General features: G+C 31.2%; 2 protein-coding genes across 3 annotated transcripts in view; both read left to right on the forward strand.

Annotated features, from left to right (window-relative positions):
• Positions 1-15,899, forward strand: part of LOC111705251 (gem-associated protein 6) — a 23,105-nt gene extending 7,206 nt beyond the window's left edge. The window contains exons 2-6 of one of the 2 annotated variants that reach the window (XM_023477750.1): positions 9,466-9,510; positions 12,351-12,414; positions 12,918-13,050; positions 14,587-14,676; positions 15,042-15,099. In XM_023477750.1, coding sequence (XP_023333518.1) covers positions 9,466-9,510; positions 12,351-12,414; positions 12,918-13,050; positions 14,587-14,651 — 307 coding nt within the window. In that variant the 3' untranslated portion in view covers positions 14,652-14,676; positions 15,042-15,099. Of the gene's footprint in view, positions 1-9,465; positions 9,511-12,350; positions 12,415-12,917; positions 13,051-14,586; positions 14,677-15,041; positions 15,100-15,594 lie in introns of those variants that run through there. The other variant, XM_023477749.1, reaches the window with a different exon arrangement.
• A 1,331-nt stretch (positions 15,900-17,230) lies between these two features.
• The window catches only part of LOC111705252 (casein kinase I), a 17,155-nt gene continuing 7,526 nt past the window's right edge, over positions 17,231-26,859 (forward strand). Inside the window, exons 1-10 of the mRNA XM_023477751.1 lie at positions 17,231-17,501; positions 17,868-17,999; positions 20,084-20,165; positions 21,792-21,844; positions 23,224-23,310; positions 23,632-23,760; positions 24,369-24,398; positions 25,300-25,357; positions 25,673-25,732; positions 26,677-26,739. Of these exons, the coding sequence (XP_023333519.1) occupies positions 17,440-17,501; positions 17,868-17,999; positions 20,084-20,165; positions 21,792-21,844; positions 23,224-23,310; positions 23,632-23,760; positions 24,369-24,398; positions 25,300-25,357; positions 25,673-25,732; positions 26,677-26,739 (756 nt within the window). The 5' untranslated portion in view covers positions 17,231-17,439. The remainder of the gene's footprint in view (positions 17,502-17,867; positions 18,000-20,083; positions 20,166-21,791; positions 21,845-23,223; positions 23,311-23,631; positions 23,761-24,368; positions 24,399-25,299; positions 25,358-25,672; positions 25,733-26,676; positions 26,740-26,859) is intronic.

Below are 26,859 nucleotides of genomic sequence, written 5' to 3' on the forward strand. Positions count from 1 at the left end.
CTTGAGACAAAGTTGATGAACAGAGAGAGAAGTAATTGAACTACGTAGACGATCGAGAGAAATGGTTCAAATTAGTTTTATTTATCGAATTCAACAACCTTTCGCAATTTATAAAATGTAGTCCTTCTAGTTACTATTTCAAAAGTTAAATGGCGGATTATAAAAAATATAAATCATTACAATTTGCCTTGACTACTGCTGTCTTGTGTCTTGATATGTATTTCATAAATTCTTGTTACTAATGTTTATATTATCTCAAAACTAGATTAGTTTTCCATCAACATTTTCACAGCTGAACATCATTTATACTCGCAGTATTAACTGGATAAAAAAAATGTAAATTCTTGAAAATGTTAATTTTTCATGATTTTAGTCTGAAAAAGTTGTATCCACCCAATTCATGAAAGTACTACGCATTTTGTGTCATGACATTGCCAATAGTTAGAAGTATAATACTTGTAATTATGTTTGGGGGGATTCACTGTTATATACTAATGATACCAAATTAAAATAAAATATATATTTGTCCTGTTTTTTTACTTTTTGTCCCAAGTAACCAATTTTTCTTAAATCTAAAGAATAAAGCTCGAAGTTTTGATGTTTATATATTCTCTCAGAGTAAAATACGTTTATATTAAAGAGAGTAGATGATGGGGGGGGGGGGGGTCCAGGGTGAGAATGTTGTATGGCATCGGGCAAAAAGAATTAGCGAGTTCATTTAACTACTGTTCAAGATCTTATGTTTCAATTTTTTCTGTGATTCGTGACTAGATACTTTTTTTTAGGTATATCACAACTTCACCAAGACTCATAACATTTAGTTCTACCTTTTTGTGTTAAATTCTTGTGTATCCTATTTGTATTTTTTAGTTTTTCTCTCACATTAATTTCGTAATTAATCTAAACACTACACAGTACATATGTTAAACAAATGTAAATAACTATTGAGAGTAATAAACTTTTAAATTAAATTGAACTTAAGTTAATTTTGCGGCTGCGGATTCAAGCCAAAATGTTACGGATTCGGGTCCTAAGCACTTTATCAGACAAAAAAATACAAATGCCCCTCTATGTTCAGATACTAATATACATCAAAAAGAAGAAGTTATTGATTGGTTATTATTATAGGGTTTCTTAACATAAATATCACAACCTTGCATTTAATCAGGTCTTTACATTAAATAAATAAAAAACTTATCTAGAAAATCTTAAGTTGTTTTCGATAAAAAAAAAAATTCGGAATATTTAAAAAGTTTTGCTGATTGTTTAAACTTTTATTATACTAATAATGAAAACAATTGCAGACTTTCAAAAAAAGGCAATTTTGAATAGAAATTGCAGAATAATACATGTTTAAAGCATAATGTCCATCTTAATAGTTTTTTTTCTGTTTTTATATCTGATCTTTATAAAGTTGGGGATACTTCATTTTATTGTTTGCTAAATACTTAACCAGAAAAAATGTTGCATGTTAAATGTCCCAAGGCAAGGCACAGGCTAGCTTCATTAGTATAAATAATAAACCATGCAATATACAATAAAATAATATTAATATCATTTACTACTATTCAAAACACTATGCATTGAACATTCAACATGAAATTTTGTCACATTTTGAGTCAACCTCACATCACAATAATTTCATAAATCTGTTTTTTTTTTGTTTGGTTTGACAGCCCTGCTCCTCTTGCTTTCTTTATCATGCCTCCTCTACAGAAGTTCTAAATGTTCTAAATATTTCCGTCATTTCCCCCATTCCTTCATTCCTTTTAGCGAGCTATTTAGGCTATTTCTGGGAAAATTTTAGCTTTCCAGGGGAGGTGAAGAGTAAGAGTAATTAACCTTCAATTTTACAAAAAAGAGACCGATTCATTAAAAGAACAATTATCTCGAAAAAGAGACCGATTCATTAAAAGAACAATTATCTCGAAAAAGAGACCGATTCATTAAAAGAACAATTATCTCGAAAAAGAGACCGATTCATTAAAAGAACAATTATCTCGAAACAGAGACCGATTCATTAAGAGAACAATTATTTCGAAAAAGAGACCGATTCATTAAAAGAACAAGCATCTCGAAAAAGAGACCGATTCATTCTAAGGACAAGTATCTCGAAAAAGAGACTGATTCATTAAAAGAACAAGTATCTCGAAAAAACGAAGAAAACGACAAATACATGAGATCAATATCTCTAAGATGCAGATTTATGAAAATTTATTAATATAATAATATTACTAAAAAGAGAAGATACAACAATTGATAAATATCTATAAAAATTTTAAAATATTTTAATGACAAAATTAACTTTGCAATATTTATATTCTTCACTCTGACTTTTTGGAATCAAGCCTATTTCTTATTTTAATGTTAATTAAACTGATTATGTTTGGTATTTATTATATTTTTGAAAAGTTTCTTCTTGTGAAACAGAACGATTTAGGAAATAAATTAAACATAAATCGCTTATTTGGAAGCAAACTTTGGATGACTGCCAAATAAGCCATTTTTTGTTATTATAAGCGATTTTTGATCGCTTATTTGGAAGCAAACTTTGGATGACTGCCAAATAAGCCATTTTTTGTTAATTTAAGCGATTTTTGATCGCTTATTTGGAAGCATTCCAACTTTTGCTTTTATATTTTGTATTTTAAAGTGTTAAGTTCAATGTAATAAATCTGATTATATTTTTATACACTTCAAAGAAAGAGGGTTAATGCATTGCATGCATGATTTCTTAATACCTTCAAAAACTAAGTCCACTTACTTTATTTTTGCTTGTAAATAATTTATTACTCATAACACAAACTAACTGCATTGAACTAGTTTGCCTGCAGGAACAATTTTTCATGTGTCTTAATGTTAGAATTTTTTTTTTTTAGCCCCCCCCCCCCCTCTAAATATTATATGTAAACGTAATGTTGTGAGTTTTTTTTTTCTTCATTCTACTTAATGTAAAGGGGTAAAAAAAGTCTTTCTTTATTTCCCCTTTCAAATAGAAACTTTTTCACATATTTTAAAAATTAAAGGGATGATTTTTGATGATTAATATTTATCCCTGTCGCTAATCTGTTATGGAAGTTTATTCTGTAATGCCCATCTCCAGTATTGAGAATATATCCCTTAATCAATATATGCACATATATCTAGACACTTACAGAAAAAAACTTTTATCTCCGAAAAAAGCACAAATTTTTGTAAATAGTTAAAAATTATGATTTACATATTTATTTTGTTAGTTTTTATTTTTTTTGCCATTAAATTGTAGTTATTTTGTTAAATTGATTACTTTTTGTGTCTGTCCAAAAAAAGTATCATTAAAATTAAAGAAATCCTAAAATATATTTTGTATATTTTATAACTGAAAGTATGGCTATACAGGATGTAAGCTGGCAAGAGAAAGCGCGCTCTAAGGCTAGAAAGAAGGGCGCGAAGCGCCTTGAATTTCTAGTATATATATATATATATATATCGTTTGCTCAGGTCTAAGCTTGTTACACAGCATTAAAATTATATATTTATTATTTACATGCTTGGGAACCCAGCGTTGCCCAGGTTACTCATTGTTTAATCCCGCCCTTTACCCGCACTTGGTCGCAAATTACGGTTTTAGCTTTTTCCTAACAAAACCACGCTAAGCACATATCTGGGTCTCTACCGAGAGTTGCCAAATCAAAATTTGAGCCAAAAAGGTCCAGGAGTTCCTAAGTTATGATCGGAAAAACTAACAGAGATTACAACTTTATACATATATAGATACTAACTGAAAAAAAACTCGGTAAAGATTTTTGACGTTCGTGGGGGTAGAAAATAAAGTGATTCTTTTCCCGTGAAGTCTCAGTTTTTTCTACCCACATACTATTTTGTCAATATTTTGTAAACAATTTTCGAATTAGTTCTTTTTGCTTCTCAATTATAGTGAGGAGTTGAAGTAGGATGTTATTGAACAATTTTATTGATTTCTATCTTGTGTTTTTTAACCTTTACAAGCAGTGCTTAGGATCCGGATCCGCAATATTTTGGCTTCCTTGATGCGGATCTAGATCTGCTAAAATATGCGGATCCACGGATCCGGATCTAATGGGGGCAATATTAACAATAGCCTTTTTCAAAAAGCTTTTTGCTCTCAAAACACAAATTTCACCGGTTGACTAATGAAAGTTGTATATAGTTGTAAGCGAAAATTAAAAAATTTTTATTGTGTAAAAAGTTTGTAAATCTTTCAGAAATCCGGATCCGACTTAGTTTTATGCACACTTACATCAGGGAATTTATTTTTATTTACAAAAATCCGAATTTAAATTCAAAACTAAGCGAGTTAATTGTTATATGATACAACGGAAATTATTAAATGATTATCTGTTGAAAGGATTGAATCATATGTACTTCAGACAATACATTTTTCTCTAATTATTCGTGGATTTCTTAATTTAAAAAAAAAATCTTTGTAAATTATATTATTTTTTGATTTCTTGTTATTTCAACTGATTTAATAAAAATTTCTGGTCTCTCTTTAAAAAAAGTCGGATATTTTTAAAGGACACTCCCTATCATTGGACAGTTTAAATAGAAATGTAAACTAATTGAACTTTCCTGCTTGAGAACATTATAATAGAGCACACTGATCCAATGTTTGTGAGTTATCATGCAAAATTCGTTTAGAATTGTGTCTATTACTGCTCTAAACTGTACTTAAAAGCAGTGCTTAGGATCCAGATCTGGATCCGTTGGATCCGCAAGATTTTGGCTTTCTGGATCCGGATCCGCAAAAATATGCGGATCAATGGATCCGGATCTAAGGGGTAAAATATCAACCAAAAACTGCAAAAAAAAAACATTTTTTACTCCTAAAACCAAAATCTGAAGTTTTGAAGAAAAAAATAGATTATAAAAATTTCCTCATTTCTGAATGGTTTATCAAGATTTAGGATAAAAATATGGGAAAAAATAAAATAAAAAATTTGAAAATTATTTTTTGTTACAAAAGATTCAGTAAATCTTGTAGAAATGACCTGGATCCGGATCCGGATTTGGATCCATTTTTTTCCAGTGCGTATCCAGGATCCGGATCCGCATCAAAATTAAATGGATCCTAAGCACTGCTCAAAAGTGTTAAAATGTTTATCTTTTTATTGTTATTATTATTAAATAAAGTTATTTTCTCCATTTCTGCGAATAAAACCTTTAAAAAGAATAATTAACGTGAATAACTTGGGGAGGGGGGATAAGAGATATTTTCAAATATTGGGAGAAATTATTTTTGAGAAAATATGAACCCTTGAAGGGCAAGGCGTTGTGGCACTTTAAAAGTCTACCCTTATTTAAAAATCCATGCAACTTTGTCATAGAAGTCTGGATCTAAGTGTTAGAGGACTCTTGATTTTTCATTAATTCTCATTGTGATGTAAATTTTGTTTATTTTATAATTGATATTGATTGCGGCATAATCAATAAAATTAAAAACTTTTGAAACAAACATTTTATTGCGAACAATAAAGATTTAAAGTTATGAGCGACAGTTAGCATTCCTGAATAGTCATCAAAATCTAATTTTGAATATTTGCGTCATAAAAATGTGTGATGTTATTAATTTATTGAGAATTCCAAGTTGTTAAACGCGATACAAGATAGTTAAACTCGTGTCACTTTAAAACTAAGAGAGGGGGGTTGGGTTCCCATTATTTTATGACATTGTAAGACAGCTCTGAACTAGTAAACAATAATTGCTGAGACTAAGTCCTAGAATACAGGACCTGGCATTGTTATAAATATATTGGGTTAGCCTCTTTGTATCCAAAAACGGCCGAACCGATCGGGTCTAATTTTTTGTGGCAACTCACATGACACCAGGAAAGGTTTATGACCAAAAAAAGAAAATGTTGCCTAGGAAAAAATGTCAATGTTAGAAACCCACCCATTTAACAAAATCCGCGAAAAAGCAATATTGTTGTCAAAAAAGCATAGCTGTCCAAATTCGTAAAATTAAATGTAAACAAACCAATTCCCCCTCTCTTTGTATAAAACAATCAGACTACATTAATTTGTGTAATTGCATGTATTTTTTGCGGAATGCATCTGTTATTATGCTGATCAGAATATCAGATAATGCCTTAAATTCTTGTTAGAAGGTAAAAGAAAAAAGTTATCGTCGTTTTTCAGAAAAAAAAAATTTGTAAATTAGAATAGAAAATCTGAGAAATCTTTGATTATTTTAATTTATTTTAAATAAAAAAATGTTATAATGCTCTTAAAAGTCAAAATCATTACTTGAAAGGTGGCCACGCCCCACACAAGAAATCGTTGATTGGTTTATTTCATGCAATTCATAATAAAGTTATGTTATTATTAAACTAAGTTTTAATCTTCATGAAGGTCTAATTTTGGAAACTGAACTCAACTCGGCTTTCCTGCTTTTAAGGCCCGAGGTAGGTTAGGCATAGATAGATCACAGAAAATGGTCTAAACCTTTCCAACCACCTGACCCAACCTATTCGTGTTTTAAAAGAAGAAAACCATTTTAAAAGATTATTAAGATTACAAAGAAAAGATGAAGAAAAATAGGCGAAAAATGACAGAAACTCAAAGAGGAAAATTCTAGAAACGAAATGGATAATAATTCTAATTTATATAATAAAACAAGACATTCTTACTATTTATATATGTTGCCTAAAGCCGGCCAAACGGCTGTACCGATTGGGCTGCATTTTTTTGTGGACACTCATTTTACATTTCTTTTTAAAACATTTTTTCCACGGGCTACGCTGGGCTCTTCAGCTAGTGGAAAATAATTCTGCAAACCTATTAAAGTCGATTATGCCAAGTATCATGAGTCCTATCTGCCATTTATTTAATTTGTCGATAAAAACTGATTATATTCCAACCATCCTTAAAACTGCAAAAATCGTTCCAGTCTTTAAGACTGGAGAATCTGATATGCACTTAAGATATGGAATAACCTGCCACTTGATTTAAGAAGAAGTGCCACGAGTGGCATATTTAAATAAAGTTTACTAGAAATGATATCTAACGCCTACATCTCAAAGTGCAATAAACCCTCTTGTTATTCTTGCAAAAATGTATATAAATATTGGTAGATTATTGTACATGCTTATTGCTTAATATTATTCTGTTATACGTACTAAAATTTAAAACGAAAAAAATCAATTTTTTTTGTTATGCTTCACCTCAGTCTCTCTAAACTGTACTCCTAATATTCTAAACTGTACTGCAAATATTCTATACTGTACTGCAAATATTTTAAACTGTACAACAAATATTTTAAACTACGGGGGGGGGGTCGTAGATAGAGTGATATTTGATAATTAGGTTAGAAAGTGAAAGGTCATTTGTTTCTACTAAAATTCCACTTAAATTTTCTCACCGGAATTTTTTTAATGAACTTTAACGACCCACTTGAGTACAGCACAGAGGGTTTACAAGAGATTTATAAAAAACGATTTAAAGGACATTTCTGTAGGTGTTTTTATACGGACATTTATGTTCTATTTAAGGTGGAATTAATCTGAAATGGGTTGTAAAAGTAGAATTAACAAGTTTAAATCTGTTTTATTAACATGTATTCATACAGTGCAGTGGAGTCTTTTCGCTAACTCGTCTCATTCCTATATCTTTGCAACCTGATGGTGTAAACTTTTGATATTTCAAACTTGGATTATATTATAATTTTATAATTTGCAAAGATACTGGGATAAGAAAATCAGTGTTTGCAGCAAAGACTTATTTCCTTTTACTACCGGTGTAATGCTAAAGGGGTTGGGTTTTTTCCAATTTCATGTTTGCATAACTCAAATTTACAATTTTTTTATTTTATTACATTTTTTTAAGCTAACCATCAACTATTCAGGTTTTATCAAGTCAGCATAGATTACAATTTTACCGCTGTTATTTTGTATTGAAACATTGGTAAAATTGAAATTATTGGAAAGGAGAGTATTTTTTTTTCTTTATTGCAAAAATGACAAAATATAGCAAATGAGCAAGATTGGCCACATTGCGTACATCTCAACTTAAGTTAGTACTAAGTACAAAGTGTCATAATGTACACTTTTTCATGTTTGAAAACAGTTAAATGAAGTTTTTAAATTAAAAATCTGCTTAGAAGATCAGATTCCTTGAAGAGTTCAATGTTTGCAATAAACATGCAATTCTTGTTTACTTTCAGCTGCACCTTGTTTATTTAAGAACAGGTTTAGGAATTTATGTCATCTTCACTCTAATCATTTAAGACACAAATATTTCATGATTTTTCTTAAAGGGACTGTAAGCTAAATTTTAATTGGCCAAGGCCTATTTACAACGGTACTCTTGAAACTTTAACATGATAAAAAATGTGGAAGATATTATCGTTTTTCTGACTGGAAAATTTGTTAATTCTGATAATCCCTCTATTGGTTACTATAAGGAAATGCAAATGAACCAAAACCTGATAACTAATTCATACTTGATCTAACAAAGCTTTTAAGGGTACAGTTGTAAATCTGGTATTTACAAAGAGTGTTACTTGAAATTACGCTTACAATCCCTTTAGTAATCAGAATAGTAAGGAAGTTGGAAAATAGATTAATCGTTTTTATGTGAATTTATTTCAATTTAACATTTTATTAAAAAACTCTTCCATTTCACTTTCACTTACAGCTTCAAGTACATTTTTACATCTATTTCTAAGTACTAGCCTTATAGGGCGCTTCGCGCCCATCTTCTAAATTAATTGTGAACATGTTCTCTTTGTGTACATCGTAAACCAAAACAAAAATAATTCACAGATTTTCACCAAAAAATTCGCGGATTTTCAAAATTTTCAAAAATTTAATGAAGATCGAATTTTGATGGAGACAAATATTTGAAATTTTGATCATTCATAAACCTTCCCTGTGGTCACGTGATGTCCCACAAAAAATTTGGGCCCGATCGGTTCAGCCTTTTTGACGTTTATTGGATACAAACAAACAAATAGACAAACAGACAGACAAGCCAAATTTATATATAGACTATAATTTGAATATGGGCGAAAAATAAAAACTAACTTTAAAAATGAAAAATATTAATTTTTGAATTAAAAAAATTGTGTTTACATCGTCAGCTTTTAATCTTTTTAATGAAGCTCTTTGCTCCTTTTTTCATATTTGTAAGTAAATATATTTCAGTTTTTAAACTTCACATTTTATTCAAGAAGAATTATATTTAACTTAATGTTTCACATGTCATGACTATCCTCATAGAATAATTTACAACAGTATAATTATGTATTTATATTTTAACGGCCAAACGGCTGGACCGATATGGCTGAAATTTTTATAGGGAACCCATGGGTGACTAAAAAATCAACATTTTGCTTGTAAAATCAAAAAAAAAATTTAATCAAATTTTTTTAAAACATTTTTTTCCCATGAACATCGCCGGGCACTTTAGCTATTGATATATAAATAAAATAATATTTTCATATTTCAGTTGTGTTCTGCTAACAAGTGCTGATGAAGAAAACTTAAAAAACAGGTGAAAACTTTATAATTAATTCTTTTTCAATAATTAACTTTCTATAATTGATGTTGAACTTATTTTTTAAACAGGTCATTGAAACTTTTATTTAATCCAAATTGTTTTATTTTATTTTTAAGATGAAAATGCCTTAAAATTGGGCTTTGAAAATATATGAAGCTGTACTTATTCTGCTTAAAATCTGGATTTTCTAGATCCGCTCTCTGGATCAAGTCTGCACAATAAACCGATTCACAGATCCAAGTAGCAAGATCTAATTAAAATAAAATTTGTCTTTATTTCATTATTAAATTTTCTGTCTGAAAGAATCAAAATTATACTTGATATGAAAAATGTAGATCGATGCTTAACATAATATTGCTTGCTGTAAAAAAATCTTAAATATTAATATTAGATTTTTTGAAAATCTTAAATATTAATATTGGATTTTTTGAAAAACAGTTTTGAGGTACTGCATTATTACTTGGTCAACTGAAAAATCTATTAAATATTGATATTGAAAATTTTGAAAATACTTAAATTTTGAGAAATTGTGTTTTGTTATTTTTTAAGTTGGATCAGGTTAAAAGCTTTTCAATAAATTCAATAAATACCAGAGTATCATTTAAATACCAGAGTATCATTTAAATACCAGAGTATCATTTAAATACCACAGTATCATTTAAATACCAGAGTATCATTTAAATGCCACAGTATCATTTAAATACCAGAGTATCATTTAAATGCCACAGTATCATTTAAATACCACAGTATCATTTAAATACCAGAGTATAATTTAAAAAATTTACGAAAGAAGTTGGCAACTTAAAAATGAAAAGGAATGAGTTTAATGTGTCCGAATTTAACGAATTTGAGCTGCGTCTCAAATCTGCCGAAAACCGGTTTCAATTGAACGCCGGCTCAAATCTTGAAACATTGAATACAATTTTAAGTGGAACCAACCATATTTAAGCCTAGTCTCAAATTTGAGCCGCGGCTAAAATTCTTCTAATTCAGCCTCTGATGAGATAAAGGCAATGTTCGTCCCTCTTGTTCATCTGAGGGCTAGCTTTTTGCTTCAGCGCTCAATATTCTTTAATCTTTGTATTTTGCACGAAATTCACAAAAAAAATTTTTATTTTTTGGTACATCAGGGGGTGTATATTTTCCTGAAAAATAATTCCCTCTCCTGTCTTTAAAATCATTTTTTTTTTTCCAAAGGAGATAGGCATGTATGCTCGAGAACACATTTTTTTTAAGGTTTTATTGGCTAAATTGGGGAATAAATAAATTTTAGGGGGAATTAAAGAAATTTTTGGGTATGAAGTTTGAAAAATGATGAAAAACTCTTGTTTTTTCATGTACAATTTTTCATATTCTTTTCCCCCTAAATATATAAATAAAAGAAGTATGAAAAAGGCTAAAAAGTTTGCCAATTTTTCCTCTCTTTTTCCCAGATCTTCAAAACTCATTCCGTTTTAAAATGTTCAGTGTTCAACCCTGTGGTACATTAATTACCGTATGTTTGGCGGTGGCTCACAGTCACAGTCCTTCACTTCTACGAAAAGATGATTGATTGACCGTATTTGCGGTTATGTTTGACAAAATACATGATGATGGCTGATTGCTTGTTTGTTTTAATCATTGATATTATGAAAGGAATTTTCAAAAAAAAACTAATTATGTACGTACTCCTTATCTAATTTGATATATTTAATACTACACTGGACAACGTTTCATTGTTTAATAACTAAAAATGACTTGAATTCTTTTGCTAAAATTGCAATACGCCTGGCTTAATCCTGCAATAACTTTCTGTACAGATTTTCTAATTAAATATCTGGTATTTTGGGGCCAGTTTACAAGCTGCTCTAGATTTTTTCTCAATGACGACTACACTTTTAATTTTTCTTTAAACCAATTATTATTTTAAAAAAAAATAATTTGTTAAAAACATCCTTTTTAAGGGGACTGTAGACGTATCTTAAAGGACTACATTCATAGATTGGCGATACGTCCGATTCACTTCTTTCTGATCAACTTTTAACTGTGGTTTTTATTAAACGTGACTTGCTGATTTATGCTGCAGAACAGTGAAGGAAATTTACACAAAATTCATCACTAACGACGATTTCTTCTTCATTGTTAATCAGACGATACTGTTGTTAATCGAACATGTCACTCCAAAACTTAAATTACGTGTATACAATAAAAGGTGGGACAATTTAGAAATTTTTTGATAAAAATGTTCTGAGGCCGAATTTAAAGAATTTGAGCAGCGGCTTAAATTTAAACCGCGGCTCAAATATGGTTGGTTCCACTTAAAATTGTATTAGGTTTTTCAAGATTTAAGCCGACGCTAAATTGAAACCGGTTTTTGAGGGATTTGAGACGCGGCTTAAATTCATTAAATTCGGACACTGATCCTTTCAGCACGTGTCTTAAAAGTTTCTATAAAAAAGCAAAACTTAATTTAAAACAAATTCTCACTTATAAATTCATGCAGTGCATCACGTTTTCGTAAAAAATAAATCACAAGTGCAAGCAAAAATTTATTTTTTTAAATGTATGTCGAATTCAAAAATGTTAAAATCATAAAAATCGGTTAGAAGTCGAATTTGTTAAAGGCAAAAAACGGAATTTTTAGCGGAAATCTGCCATAGTCCTCTAAAATTTGTAGTTATTGGCCCTAAGAAACCAATTTTTCGCAATTTTAAAAAACCAACAACACTTTTTACTGCTGGTTGGTAATTTTTGAGAAAAAATTTCATATTTTCCCAGGGTTAATACAATGTTACAGTCCTTGTAAGTCAGAAAGTTATTCATGAAAAACAAATTCAAGGAAAATGTGTTCTTAGTGAGATTGTGATCGTGCCTTCAGTGGACTGGAGTAAAGTAGAATACCTGGAGTCCTCGAGCAAGGTAAAAAATATCGATATCAAAACTTTTGAATTTTGAGTTCATAACCCACTTGGTCGGTGTCCCTCCACGCTGGCCTATTAATTAATTACTAGAACACGGCCGCTCTTTCATACTTATCTCTAAGTAGTCTCATGTATTTTTTTATATCCTGAAAATTTAATCCTTTAATTTAAAAGTTTACACTGTGAATATCGAGTTTAGCCGATTAAGCTAAGCCCTATCCAGGTCTCAGAAGTATTTAACAACAATGTTTAATGAATACGTCAACTTTTTAACCAAACAGAAATTTCTGTTTTAGTTTATGAACTTGTTTTCTTTTCTGATCACATCCTCCAGAAATTAATTTATTAGATATTTTTATATTTAGTAGAACATTTTGAGAACACTTGAGCAAACCCGTTAATGCAAATAAAGTAATGTTGAGCAAACCCTGGGAAAAAAATCTAAATATTTTTTCATGTTTTTACCCCCAAAAACTGTGAAGTTTATAATTTTTATTTAAGGATTGTTCCGAGGAGTTGATTAATCAACTGTTCCTTGGTTCCAATACAACCTTGAGTTCTGAGGAACTAAAGGAACGCAGAAATAATCTCACAAAGTTTCTTCAGTCGCATTCTCTAACTTTAGAGGAACAAGGTAACAAATCCCCCCTCTTTTGCTATTTATTTAGGGTGGGACACTGGGACATACGTCAAATCTTATTTAAAATATAAAGATTCCTTGGCCTTGAGTTTTTTGACAGTAAGCAAAAGTCCATAAGTTACCCAACTACCTTTTATTTGCAATGTTGTTTTTCAACAGTTTGTTTCTGAGAAAATAATTTTTGGGGTTTAATCTTTTTTTTTATTACTTTAAATCAATGCTTAGAATCCATTTATTTTTAAAGCGGATGCGGATCCGGATCTGCATTGGTAAAAAGGGGCCCGGATTTAGATCATGAACATTTCTTTAAGATTTACTGATTTTCTATATCAGGAGAATTTTTAAACCATTTTTCTTCTTTTATGTTTGCGGATCCGGATCCAGGAAGCCAAAATGTTGCGGATCCTAAGCTCCCTAAACACTGCATTCACTTAAATGTCTTAACATTCAATTCAATGTCTCAACATTCAATAAAATGTCTCAACATTCAACTAAATGTCTCAACATTCAATTAAATGTCTCATCATTCAATAAAATGTCTCATCATTCAATTAAATGTCTCAACATTCAATAAAATGTCTCAACATTCAATTAAATGCCTGAACATTCAATTAAATGTCTCAACATTCAATTAAATGTCTCAACATTCAATTAAATGTCAGAACATTCTATTAAATGTCTTAACATTCAACTAAATGTCTCAACATTCTATTAAATGTCTTAACATTCAACTAAATGTCTGAACATTCAATAAAATGTCTTAACATTCAATTAAATGTCCCAACATTCAACATGAATTTTAATCGATATCTATATATAAATTTGGCTTGTCTGTCTGTGTGTCTGTTTGTTTGTATCCAATAAACGTCAAAACGGCTGAACCGATCGGGCCCAAATTTTTTGTGGAACATCTAGGGACCCCAGGGAAGGTTTATGAATGATAAAAAAGATGTGTTTTAAAGGTTTTTTTATTTTTTTAAAATTTGTTCTTTGTTTAAAATGTAAACAAAAAGAACATGTTCACAATTTAAATAGAATATGGGCGTCCTAAAAGCCTAGTATTCAAAAAATAATTAATTTCAGATAAGTGTTGGAATTGTTTGATGAAAATACTATTAAAGGGACTCTAAGCGTAATTTTAATTGACCCTTTATGCAAATATGTCAATGCCCGATTTACAATGGTTTTGTTTTTTTAAAACTAATTATATTCATTTGCGGTTTATCGGCAATATGACTTGCGTATTTCTTGCTTATAAAAGGCAATGGAGAAATTACAAGAATCAAATCACTTTTTGAGTCCGGAAAACGATGTTAGTTTCCATATTGTTTATCAGATAAAGGTATCAAGGGTACCGTTGTAAATCCGGCATTGTCATCTACTTACTCACTTGCAAATAACTTTCAAGATCAAATCCTTGTTTTTGAATTGCAAATCCTTGTTTTTCAGTTTTTTGTTGGAATTATTGACAATTGGAGATAGTTTCTAGAATAGATGGATCAATAAAATTCAAGGAAATTAAATCTTCAGGAATTGGTAGTTTGGTCTTGGTAAATAAAGCCATTCGGACCTTTGAGATTAATGTTGCCCAATGAAATTAAAAACGTCAGGAAGAATAAGGTTAATTTTGACAAAGGAAATTTACAAATAAAAGTTATTATTCTCCTAGCAAAACGACGCAAGTTACTTTTGTTCAAGGAAATTTGAATTATTAGGGTTAATTTTGTCCAATGAATATAAAACATGCAGGAAGTGTAAGTTATTCTTTTGCAAAGAAAATAAAAACGTCAGAAAGGCAATTTTGTCCAAAGAGCATGTTAGTTTGGTCTCATGAAATTAAAATCATTATGCAAGGTTCAGATTGTTTTTTTTGTTTTTTCACAACTAAAATCTTCAGGAGGTGGAAGGTTAATTTTATCAAATGAATTTTAAATTATTTTTTCAACAATAAATCTGTCACCTTGTCACATTAACCTTCCTTTAAGTCTAGAAAATCTGGGAGAATTGTTGATGTCAGGGGTGTAATTTAAAAATTAATTTAGATAAATTGGGAATAGAAAATCAAAAAGTAAGTTTTTTTTTCATTTTTTTGATACTTTTTCTCCAAAAAATGATTTGTTCCTCTAAAAATCATTTATTTTCTTTCACTCAGCGAAGGAACCATAAATATTTTCAAATAGGGGGTTGGGGTGATTTTGCAAGAAATATACACCCCTGATTAATTCATTGAATCTTGATCATCTTGGTACATTTGAAAACTTAATCTGAAATGTGATTTTACTATTTCCAAATATTTCTTAGCAGCTCCGGGTAAAATAAATTATAAAAAATAAAAATAAATAAAATAAATATACATTATTTAAGATAATTATAACATCAGTCCATCTTAATTTTAAGAAAAAAAAATTAATATGTTTCCATCATCAGTGCAAACATGAAGGTTTAAAGGATACTTTGAAATCGCAACTTTTTAGATTAACTTTTGCCACAAACTTGAATTTAATTGATAAAATAAAATAAAATTTTAATTTTTTTCAGGAGATCGTTTGATTGTGCAAGGTTGTGTTACCATTCGTCCCCCCTATACAGCTGCCGACTGTAGAGCAACAAATGAAATCGTCCTGGATCGTATTTCAAGTCTCGTCCAGCGATTCTACAGTTAGAGGACGAGTTTGTCTTTGCTAAAAAGGACGATACGATCAGTTTGAGTGAAAGAACTAAGTGACGAGTTAAGTAAAAGACGATGTGATAGATTGTTAGTGAAGTGATAAACTGCATTTTAATATTTATTCTGAACAACATTACACTCAGATTTCAAGGTTTGTTACAATTATTTTCTTCAAAGGAACGACTAAAAAATTTAGGGGCACTGCAGGGGTGTATAATAGTGTTTTTTTATTATTCCCTTTCTTTTGCCCCTCTTCCCTTTCCTCTTCCCCTTTTCCCTTCCCTCTTCTCCTTTTCCCTTCCCTCTTTCCCTTTTCCCTTCCCTCTTCCCCTTTTCCCTTCCCTCTTTTCCTTTTTCCCTTCCCTTCCCCTCCTCCTTTTTTCCCTTTTTTCTTCATTTTTTTCCCCAAACCCGGGGGGGGGGGCTAACAGAAGAGTATACACCCATGAGGCACTGAAGACGTTATTGCAAGTGACCCTAAATTTGTAGAGTGGCATTTATGATTCAGATCGGAACCCACTCTGAATTAATGAGAAAATCTTGTTTTTCTTATTTAAATGAATATTTTCAATTGTGGTTTCTCTTTTAAAGCCAACTGCGGATTTGTTCGTTAGAGAAATTGAAGGAAGTTATAAGAATTTAACACTTAAAGACAGTTGGAAACACGTTGTTGCTCAGATTTAGGCCGTACCCTTGTGAATCGAAAGTGCTACTAAGCAAATGTAGGGTTACTTGAAATATCTCCCAGTCCCTGTAGATAGCAGAAAAATTCAGTCAGAACCAGAAATCTCTGAAGTAGGAAGATGGTTCAGTTATGATTTTAAATATAGTTAAGACACTGCAATTGTGAAGTGTAAACAGACCTATTTAACCATTTGATTTGCAACAACATTAAAGACATTTGTGTTGTGTTATAAAGTCGTCGTCCCATTTCACAATTTTCTGGTTCTCATTGTATGTTTCTTTCTGAATTGTAGAGGTAAATAAAAAAATACCACTTAAAAACGTTCCAGAACCGATTTGCAACAGTAAACTTTTTTCTATCTCAGTAAGAGAAGATAGATAGATAATATCTATCACTCTGGTTCTGTGACGTAACTCAACCGGCTTGTACCGACCGGCTAAATCTACCAACGTCACTGTCTAGCTTATAGGGATGAGAGAAAATGTACCGTACAGACCATCCCGTTACCAGATCTCAAGAATTTTAATTACCGTCACGACTGGATTCCTCCTGCTTGGTCGTCTGTCAAAACGGTCCGGTACGCGTTGAAGGGTTTTGTACGGGTCCGGTCTGCCTAGGCTGGTCTAGGTACCGGACCGGGATTCTGTCCTGAGCTGGTCGGATTTACAGCTGATTCTGGTACAGGGCCGTCTTCATGCCATCATCTGTTATCCAGCAATTCTATTGAGTCAGGCAGGCGGGGTGTGCCGGGGTTGGATTTATGTAGAAAATAATTTTTATATATTTTTAATGCACTCGAGCTTAATTTTTAATTATAGTTTTCAGATAAGAATTAGTTAAATCAATTTCTATTCTACAGAAATCAGTCCCCCCTTTTTAGCCAAACCCAATGTGCAGGATGAAATCTGCTGTATAGGATTGAGTAGTCCAGATTTTATTGTATTAAGTGACGATAAAGTCCAAGATGGTGTAGTGTGACCAGTTATTTATTCTTAGAATAAGCCAGACGAGTAGTCGGACTAGATCCAACATGGCCACTCGGTCGGGGCCAACCCCCTCCTCCTCTGTACTCATGGTGGGACCAAACTTCAGGTGAAAACTTTCATTCAAAACAGATAAAAATAAGAAATTTCATAGTTAAAGATTTGTGAACCCCCACCCCCTCCCCCCTCCTATCAATTTTGTTAATGGATCTCATATGTAACACAGTTATAACTTGTCATGTGGCCGCAGCGCCCGGCCCCCTAGCCGCGGCGCTCGGCTCCCTAGCCTGTCCTAGCCGCGGCGCTCAACCCAGAAATTATCTTAACCTAACCTAACCTTTAAATAGTAATAAAAATAATAATAATGTACAAAACTGATGGGGGGGGGGGGGTCCATAAATCGTTCTCTAGGACAGACTGTAAAAATAGTTCTTTTAAATCCAATCTTTTTTTTATTTTCTTATTTTATTTACAGGGTCGGAAAGAAGATTGGTTGCGGAAATTTTGGCGAGTTACGTCTGGGAAAGAATTTGTATAATAATGAACATGTTGCCATTAAACTAGAACCGATGAAATCTAAAGCTCCTCAACTCCACTTAGAGTACAGGTAATTTTTAATCGAACAATTTTTTTAATTTGATCGAGCTAATGTAAATTTTAAATGTATTAAATGACTCTTATAACCGATGTAAAAGTGTAGCGGACCCTTAAAAAGACAACATAAACGTGTCATGGGAAAAGAGCTGTATTTTTTGGATTAAAAAATCAAATTTTGTTCGCATGGTGTTTATAATTGGACAATTTTGACAGTTTCATTTGGAATCAACAGAAATCTTAACATATTTCTAACTAAATATGTTAAGATTTTAATTTTGATCAATCTCATTTTTAAAATGTTTTCTGGGACCTGATTTAAGCAGTAGTAAAAGTAGAAAACTACTTTGAACCACTTTACTTTTGCTCGATCAAGCGTACAAGAGAACTGGTTAAACCGGTGGTTCAAATACTTATCACTTTTTTTAACCAAGTTCATGGTCAAAGAAAATTTTAACTCTTTTTTTGACAACGTTTAATTTAATTTTAAGATTTCTATGTTCTCCAAACAAGCTCTAAAACATTATTTCTTCCACGTAAAAATTGTTTATTAAGATAGAATTCTGAGAAATTACATAATAGGATATGATAATATGATCCTTCGAATTTTCTCTTTGTAAATAAATGATTGCCCCCCCCCCCTGATTAAACTCTGGAATATTACGACGCAAATCAAATTTTCTCGTTAACTCAATCGATTCGATTTTTTTTGAAATATGCGAAAGCTGCGTTTTGCGAATGAAATCATGATATTGGATTTTTGAAAGTGTTAATGAGATCCGTTTAACGCGTCACTGATTTTGCACCGATGTCAAGCTTGAAAACAAATACGCAGAAATGTGGAAACCCGGATATCTGCATGTTTACACATTGTTTTCAATATTTTAAAGGTTTAGATAATATGGAAATCCCCACTCAAAAATTTGAATTTAAAGTATTATGAAATAAAGCATTCAAATAGTTAAAATCGATTAGGTTTATACAACTGTTTCACACTTTTCTGAATCTTGGAAATACATATTTTCATGTTGTCTTATGGGGAAGGAAACAAATTGTTTATGTTTATGTCAGGATTATTTTCAGGACTCCTGGCGGAGTATATAAGAAAATTTCCGATTGTTGTCATGATATTCATATGGTTGCATATGTCACATTAATATACAGAGTATATTATATTCAATGATTACGAATATCCAGTGGATCAAGATTAAAAATAAGGGACATTTATTTTTTATTTTTTGGTCGAGTTTTTATTTTTCTCTTCCTTGACATTTTTTCTTTTTTATTTTTTGACACGTTTTCTTTTAAATTTTTTCTTAGATTATATTTTTTACTTCTTATTTGGCCTTTCTGTTTTCTTTAAAGTAATCTTTTTTTGGCTCTTTTTGTCCCAACAAAATAAACTAGATTAGAAATTTTTACATATTTATCATATCTGGATTTAAAAGTATTTAACGTTGGTGCAGTTTTTATATCACAGGGTAAATCATTCCATGGAGAAACAACTCTTTGACTAAAAAAATGTTTACGAAATTGAGGGGAGGGGGGGCTGGAATGAATATAAAAAATTGGAATTATATACATCCCTGGATTTAATATTTATGTGAACCAACATTTATTATTACTTTTTTGTTCAGTTTATTTTATTATACATTTATTGCAATCGATGTAATATGTAATACCCATTCTCATAATTAATCTTTTACATCTATATCATCTTTTTATTATTATCACATCTACCCATCTATATGATTTTCTGTTTTTCTATGTATCTAAATCTATTCATACATTTTATCGATTTATCTAAATTCCTTCATTTATTAGTCTGTCTCTTGTTAACAATCATTTTATTTAGCAATTATCTATTTTTCCCCTATTTATCTTTCTTTATGTCATATTTGTATGTTAGGTGGCCAAACAGCTGAATCAAATCGGCTGAAATTTGTCGAGGGAACCCATGGGTACCCTGGGGTAACAGGCTAAATAAAAATCTTCAAAATTCGTCATTTTGTCGCAAGGTCTATATAATTTAACTTACAACGCACTTTAGCTAATATATATCTTTCTCTATTTATCTATCTGAATCTATTTATCTAGGTTCTATAAACAAGTTGGAACTATCGGAGATGGTGTCCCTGAGATATTCTATTTTGGACCTTGTGGAAAGTACAATGCATTGGTGAGTTATTTACGCGTTTAAGATCTTAACCTCCCTGCACGCAAGTAATCCCCCCCACACACACACACCTTCATACAATTGCTCTCAATGCCACCATCTTTTCTTAAATTTCACTGATTTTTTGAGTTCCTACTGGTTAACGGCGAATTTCTAAACAAAATTGAAATATTGTTCTGAGGCAATTTTTTAAGTTTCTACTGGTTATTAACCATTTTTGGAGTCATTTGAGTTACCACCAAACAAACTAGGTCTGATCTGTTTTATCGTCTCGACATTTATTAAATTTAAATAAACAAACAGTTAAAAAAAGTGTACGAAAGGGTTTTTAATATTTATTTAACAATTTCACTAAGTACTATGTCACCGCTAATCCCCAATAAATAATTGATAACGTTATACCACTGATACAGGCCTCCGTATTTATTGTGTTGAAGAGAAAGTTAGAATTCAGACTTTCCGAGTTCAATGTGTAAACTGCTATTCAATAAATGTTTTCCTTTTTAGAAAGTATTAGAACACCAACTTTTCCGTGTTAAAAAGAAACCCCCCTCCCGCTTCACTTGTTTTTGCTCTGTACAGCCGTCCAGTATAGAGTTTTGAACGAATATTTACGAAGAGCAGTAAAACTATATAACCCTCACCTCTCTTCGGGTTATGATACTTTAACTACAGTTCAACAGTCCGTCAATTCCTAGATTTAAGCCACCCCCTCCCCCCCCTTTCCCTCCCTTAATTGTGAAAATAATTAAAACTAAAACAAGTTTTATTATTAAATTTATAATTTTTTTTAATTGTGTGACATGTTTTTTAAATCGTTTATTTGCTATGACTTCATAAGGCTGACACGAGTGTACAAAAAAAGGTTTTAATATCCGAACAGAAAAGAAAAATTACATTTTGAAATTTTGTATATTTTTAGTTTCCTTATACAAGTTATGCGCTATTAGTTAGTTTGTATCCAATTAATGTAGAAAATACCGTGTCTGTGCTTTGAATATTGAATATTCGAATGTACGCAAGGGATGTCAAATGTTTTAACGTCATATCGTTAAATGTTTGAACAATTTTAAAAGCTTAAATTTTATCTCTAATAACGGCCTAGAAACTTAATTTATAAAATTCTAGCTAAATCCGGAATAAGTAAAAATAAAATTAAGTTTTGTGAAATACATTAAGATTTGAATATTATGATCAATCTAAATCAGAAATCCAGATCTGTATCAAATTAGATTGGCCCTAAGTCATGACTCCCTCTTGTAAATATGTGAATTAGCATATCATCAATAAATTTATTAAACTAATACTTTGTCACGAAATATTTAAACACCCTTTGACAAAAAGCAATTTTGGGGATTTTCTACGCTTACACATATAGAACTAAATTCAAATATGGGGCTTTTATATCTTTTTTTTAACGAACTTAAGTGATTATTAATAATTTCGTCAGGATCTTTTTTAAAATTATTATTTTTGTGATCTTTTTTATTAGCATAATTTATCAATTGATCAATTAAACCCAGAAGTATGGCCACGTTTTTCTTAGGTTGATTATTTCGGTGATTTTATTCAAATCAAATTTTGATTTGGTAATTAGCTTGATCGATTTTTAATATTTCTGTATTCAAGGTTATGGAACTTTTGGGACCGAGTTTAGAGGATCTATTTGATATATGCAACAGGTAATTTATCCTATTAATAGGACTAGCATGGAAAAAACATGTCATCTTAAAATTGTGGAAATGTATTATTTGAATAACATGTACTTGTCCGCAAAGGAAAATGATAATTTAATATTTTTCAATCGATGCCCCACATATATTCCACTTTACTTAATATTATGAATACTTAATCAATGCAACATTTTAGAATATATAAATGTATATTGTGTAATGTTACATAATTTATGATATAGAACTCGATGAAAAGAAAAACAAAATTGACATATCTAAATAGATTTGACACTCAGATTTAAATTCTATTTACCCCTATGAACTGTTTTAATCCAATACTCAGTGTGTTTTTCACATTTGTATTAGCTCTGTTCAACAGGGATTGTATTCTGGGGGCACTAAGGTCAGATTCGCATACCCTATATGATCCCTTAAAGTATTTGACTTATTAAAAGTAATGAATTTTAAATTTTGTAGATTAAATGGTTGTTAAACACCTTTTACATCCTCCCCCCCCCCATGTTTATTTTTGCCTAATTTTCTAAACTAAACTTGAAATAGGATTAATACAAACCCTCCACCCATTAATCAATAAATAGGAGTGACAGCATCATATTAGTAACGTTGAAAGATGGATTTGAAGGCTTGCAATCCCAGGGGTTCATAATTATTTTAAACTATCTGGAAGGAAAAATTAAAGGAAAACGTTGATTTTTGAGAGAATTTTTTTTTGAATTTGGTCTTTGTTACCCGTCGATTTCTCATGGGTTTCCTCAAAAAAGTTTTTGCCCATTATGTCAAACCGTTTGGCCAGCCATAGCTGACATATATATGCACGATAAGCTTTATTATATAGATTTATCTTTTTTAATGAGCTAACCATTAATATTTATGGGTCGTTTTATTCAAAACAGTTTAAGGTTATGTTTTAATTTCGTCCTCCACAACTTGATTAAATGGATGGCTTGATTAAACAAGAAAACAAATTATTAACAACATTTTTTTTTAAATCACAAACGCAATGCCAGATTTTACATTGGCTTGATAAGAGCTTAGTAATGCAAACTGAAAATTAGAAGTTGCAAAATCAAATTCTCAATTTATGCTTGAAAATAACAGTAGAAATAAATAAAATTAATTGTAAAATTTAAATATTTTGACTGACTAGATTCTTTCTTTTCAATATTTTATTTCGCTCATTTCTATATATAAATATATTTATACATGTATTAATTGTTTGGTATAGTTGGCTAATCGACCGGACCAAATTGGCTGAAATTTTAAGGAAAACTGAGGTTGAAACCAAAGAGAATTTACAACAGTCCGCTCTGCAGTGAGCAAACATCTTTTTGTTTTGTTTTCGTCGATACTAATTAAATCTTGTTCAGAAAATTCACGCTGAAGACTGTACTATCCATAGCTATTCAGCTCCTCACCCGTATAGAGTTCATTCACAGTAAACATCTTATTTACAGGTTAGTAAAACGTTTATATTGAAGGGATTGTGGACGTTATATTAAGTGACCCTCCCATGTCTGATTTACAACAGTACCCTTAAAAAAATTAATTATTGTTTATACCAAGGAAACTGATCATTTTCAATTTTGGGTTCTCTATGAATGTGACTTGTTTTTTCTATTAAACAAAGTATAGGACATGCTGATTTAGAAAAACGACGTGTTCTTTCACCTTATTGATCAGAAAAAGTGTACTCTTTTTTCTTTTGAGTTCCGCGAGAGATGCGAAAACCTCGCATCTCTTTGTATTTTAAATTTAAAAAAATGTTTTGTTTTTAGAGATGTGAAGCCTGAAAACTTCCTGATAGGACGAACGAGTATGAAGAAGGATAAAACCATCTTTATTGTGGATTTTGGTTTAGCCAAGGAGTACATTGATCACGATACAAACAAACATATACCATACAGGTTCAGTACAGTTGATCCCCCCCCCCTTCCAGTTTTTAGCAATGGAGTAAAATTGATCTGTGATTAAAAATCTTAATCTCATGTATCTTCGTCTTTTTTTCGTAGGTTAAAGTTTGAATGATGTCCAATTTTTTTCGAAATCATCAAAAATTATATATTTTTTTCCAGGGGGGTTTAAGTTTTAAAAATATACACCCCTGTTTAAGTAAAATTTAGTAAAATGTATGTATTGGTTTTTGAATTAGACTTAAGTCTTGATTTAGTCGCAATGAGGGGGGGGGGGAATTAATTATTATTTTACAAGGAGACTTAAAATTTTAGAACTTGTTTGGCAAGAAATTATTAACTATTTATAATTATTCACCCCTGTTGGGTGGGCGGTAAGCCTGTGAATATACATCTGTTTAGGATGAGAAAAATGAGAAAATGAAATCTATAATATTTTGAGAAATAACGTAAAATCTAGTTTAATCAAGTTTTCCCGGGAAAACGTGAAAAGGATCCGACAATTTATTAAAATCCACAGATTCTTTAAAAATCTCATCAAATTTTAAAGAAATATTAGATTATATATTTTTATTTTTTGCATTAACATTTTTTATTTTCAGAGAGCACAAGAGTCTCACGGGTACTGCCAGGTGAGAGGGATTCTATTTATATTGGTTTGATACAATTAACGTCAAAACGGCTGAACCGATCGGGTGCACGATAGGAAAGCATATTTTACGGTCGAAATTAAGCCATTTTGTCCAAAGTAAAAAAATGTTACCTCATTATATGATAACTGAAAAGTGTGTACAATCTCATATCGTTGCTGTTATTATTAATATCGTACGAGTGGAAAGTTTTAGCAAGAGTCACGTATAAAAGTACATTGTGGGAAGCGATAAGATCCTTAGTTTTTGTATTTACATTTTCTCTGCACTCATGCACTCAACATTATACTATACAGTGCTTCGCGTCCCTCCACTAATATACACTTTTTATAAGCATATTTTTTCTCTTCGTTGTATATTGAAGAAATAAGAACTTTTTAATCCCGACCTGATAATGTTCAATGCTTTTTCTACGTTTATTGGAAACAACCCCAGTTTATTCCTATCTACATAAAGATTGGATCTGATTTCTCTCATTTCCGAGGGATTTTATATTTTATTTTTTATGAATGGACAAAATTAATATCCTGTCTTCTTTAATATTCAAACGTTCATAATGTTTCGCAATCGCTCCTGCATCAAAACTTTATAGTGTATACAGCTAGGCATTTCCAACAATAATTTTAGCGTTTAGATGTTGCGTTTAAGGTCACCAATTTTTGCGTTATTGCGGATTTCGAAATTATCCTACATTAAAATTTTACAGTCTTGACAGATACTGGGTTACCCTCAAACTAAGAGACGGTTATGACGACGACCTAAAACTCGTAAGATACGATAATTAAGGGTGAAACATTTTCATGAAACACAAATCCAACTTCGTCAAAAACCGAGAACCTTCACTTTTTTACTAAAAATTCATTTATGTTTATTTTCTATTTAGATACATGTCAATCAACACTCATCTAGGCAAAGAACAAAGTAGGCGAGATGATTTAGAGGTATTTTCAAGGATACATTCTATTATTTATTTTTTGCTGAATTTAGTTATCCGAAATATTTGCACAAACCCTTCAGATAAATGTTATGAAAAGAACCATAATTTTTTATTTCGGTCAATATCTTTTTTTAATTATTTCCGGATCCAGATCCATGGAGCTACCTTTCATTAGGTTAAGACTAATTTTGTTTTTATGCAAATATCCTCTTCACAGATTAATGTACAATGTGCATTACTAATATCTATGGCTTTTCGGTATTATCAAATTATTATTTCTTAGCTTCTTATTTCTTTTGAACTTTTATTAATATTTTAGGCTCTCGGACACATGTTCATGTACTTCCTTCGGGGAAATCTGCCCTGGCAGGGACTGAAGGTAAACAAACTTTATGGTCAACTGAATCTCTGGTATTTTTAATGTAAACACAGTGTATTCTGCCCCGGAGAGGCTGAAGGTAAACAAACTTCATGGTCAACTGCATCTCTGTTTTTTTTATGTAAACACAGTGTATTCTATCCTGGCAGGGGCTGAAGGTAAACAAACTTCATGGTGAACTGCATCTCTGGTTTTTTTATGTAAACACAGTGTATTTTGCCCTGGCAGGGGCTGAAGGTAAACAAACTTTATGGTCAACTGCATCTCTGTTTTTTTTTTATGTAAACATAGTGTATTCTGCCCTGGCAGGGGCTGAAGTTATAAAAAAACTAAATGGCCAACTGCATCTCTGGTTTTTTTAATGTAAACACAGTGTATTCTGCCCTGGCAGGGATTGAAGGTAAACAAACTTCATGGTCAACTGCACCTCTGGTTTTTTTTATGTTAACACAGTGTATTTTGCCCTGGCAGGTGCTGAAGGTAAACAAACTTCGTGGTCAACTGCACCTCTGGGTTTTTTTTATGTAAACACAGTGTATTCTGCCCTGGCAGGGGCTGAAGGTAAACAAACTTCGTGGTCAACTGCATCTCTGGTTTTTTTTAATGTAAACACAGTGTGTTCTGCCCTGGCAGGGGCTGAATTTTAACAAACTTTATGGTCAACTGCATCTCTGGTTTTTTTGTAAACACAGTGTATTCTGTCTGCCCTGGCAGGGCCGGGGCTGAAAGGTAAACAAACTTTATGAACTGCATCTCTGGTTTTTCTATGTAAACACAGTGTATTCTGCCCTAGCAGGGGCTGAAGGTAAACATCTTTAGGGTGAACTGTATAAATGTTTTTTTTAATGTATTCTGCTTTCTAGATTTTCGGCGCTATCTAATCCTTAGATATATGTATCTTTAAAAACTTTTATTCCATGAATTTAAGAATTTGCTCTGTTAAGGCGGATACACTGAAGGAGAGGTACCAGAAGATTGGAGATACCAAACGTGCTACTCCAATAGAGGTAAAATATAAATTAGATACGAATATACTCCATCACATTTCTAAGTTATTAATGCTGATTTTTTTTGGCATAATTTTTACAGACCGACGTTTTAAAAAAAAAATGTTTCTTTAGGGGGGG

The sequence above is a fragment of the Eurytemora carolleeae genome, unplaced genomic scaffold (genome assembly GCF_000591075.1).
Source record: "Eurytemora carolleeae unplaced genomic scaffold, Eaff_2.0 scaffold615, whole genome shotgun sequence".
Taxonomy (NCBI): domain Eukaryota; kingdom Metazoa; phylum Arthropoda; class Copepoda; order Calanoida; family Temoridae; genus Eurytemora; species Eurytemora carolleeae.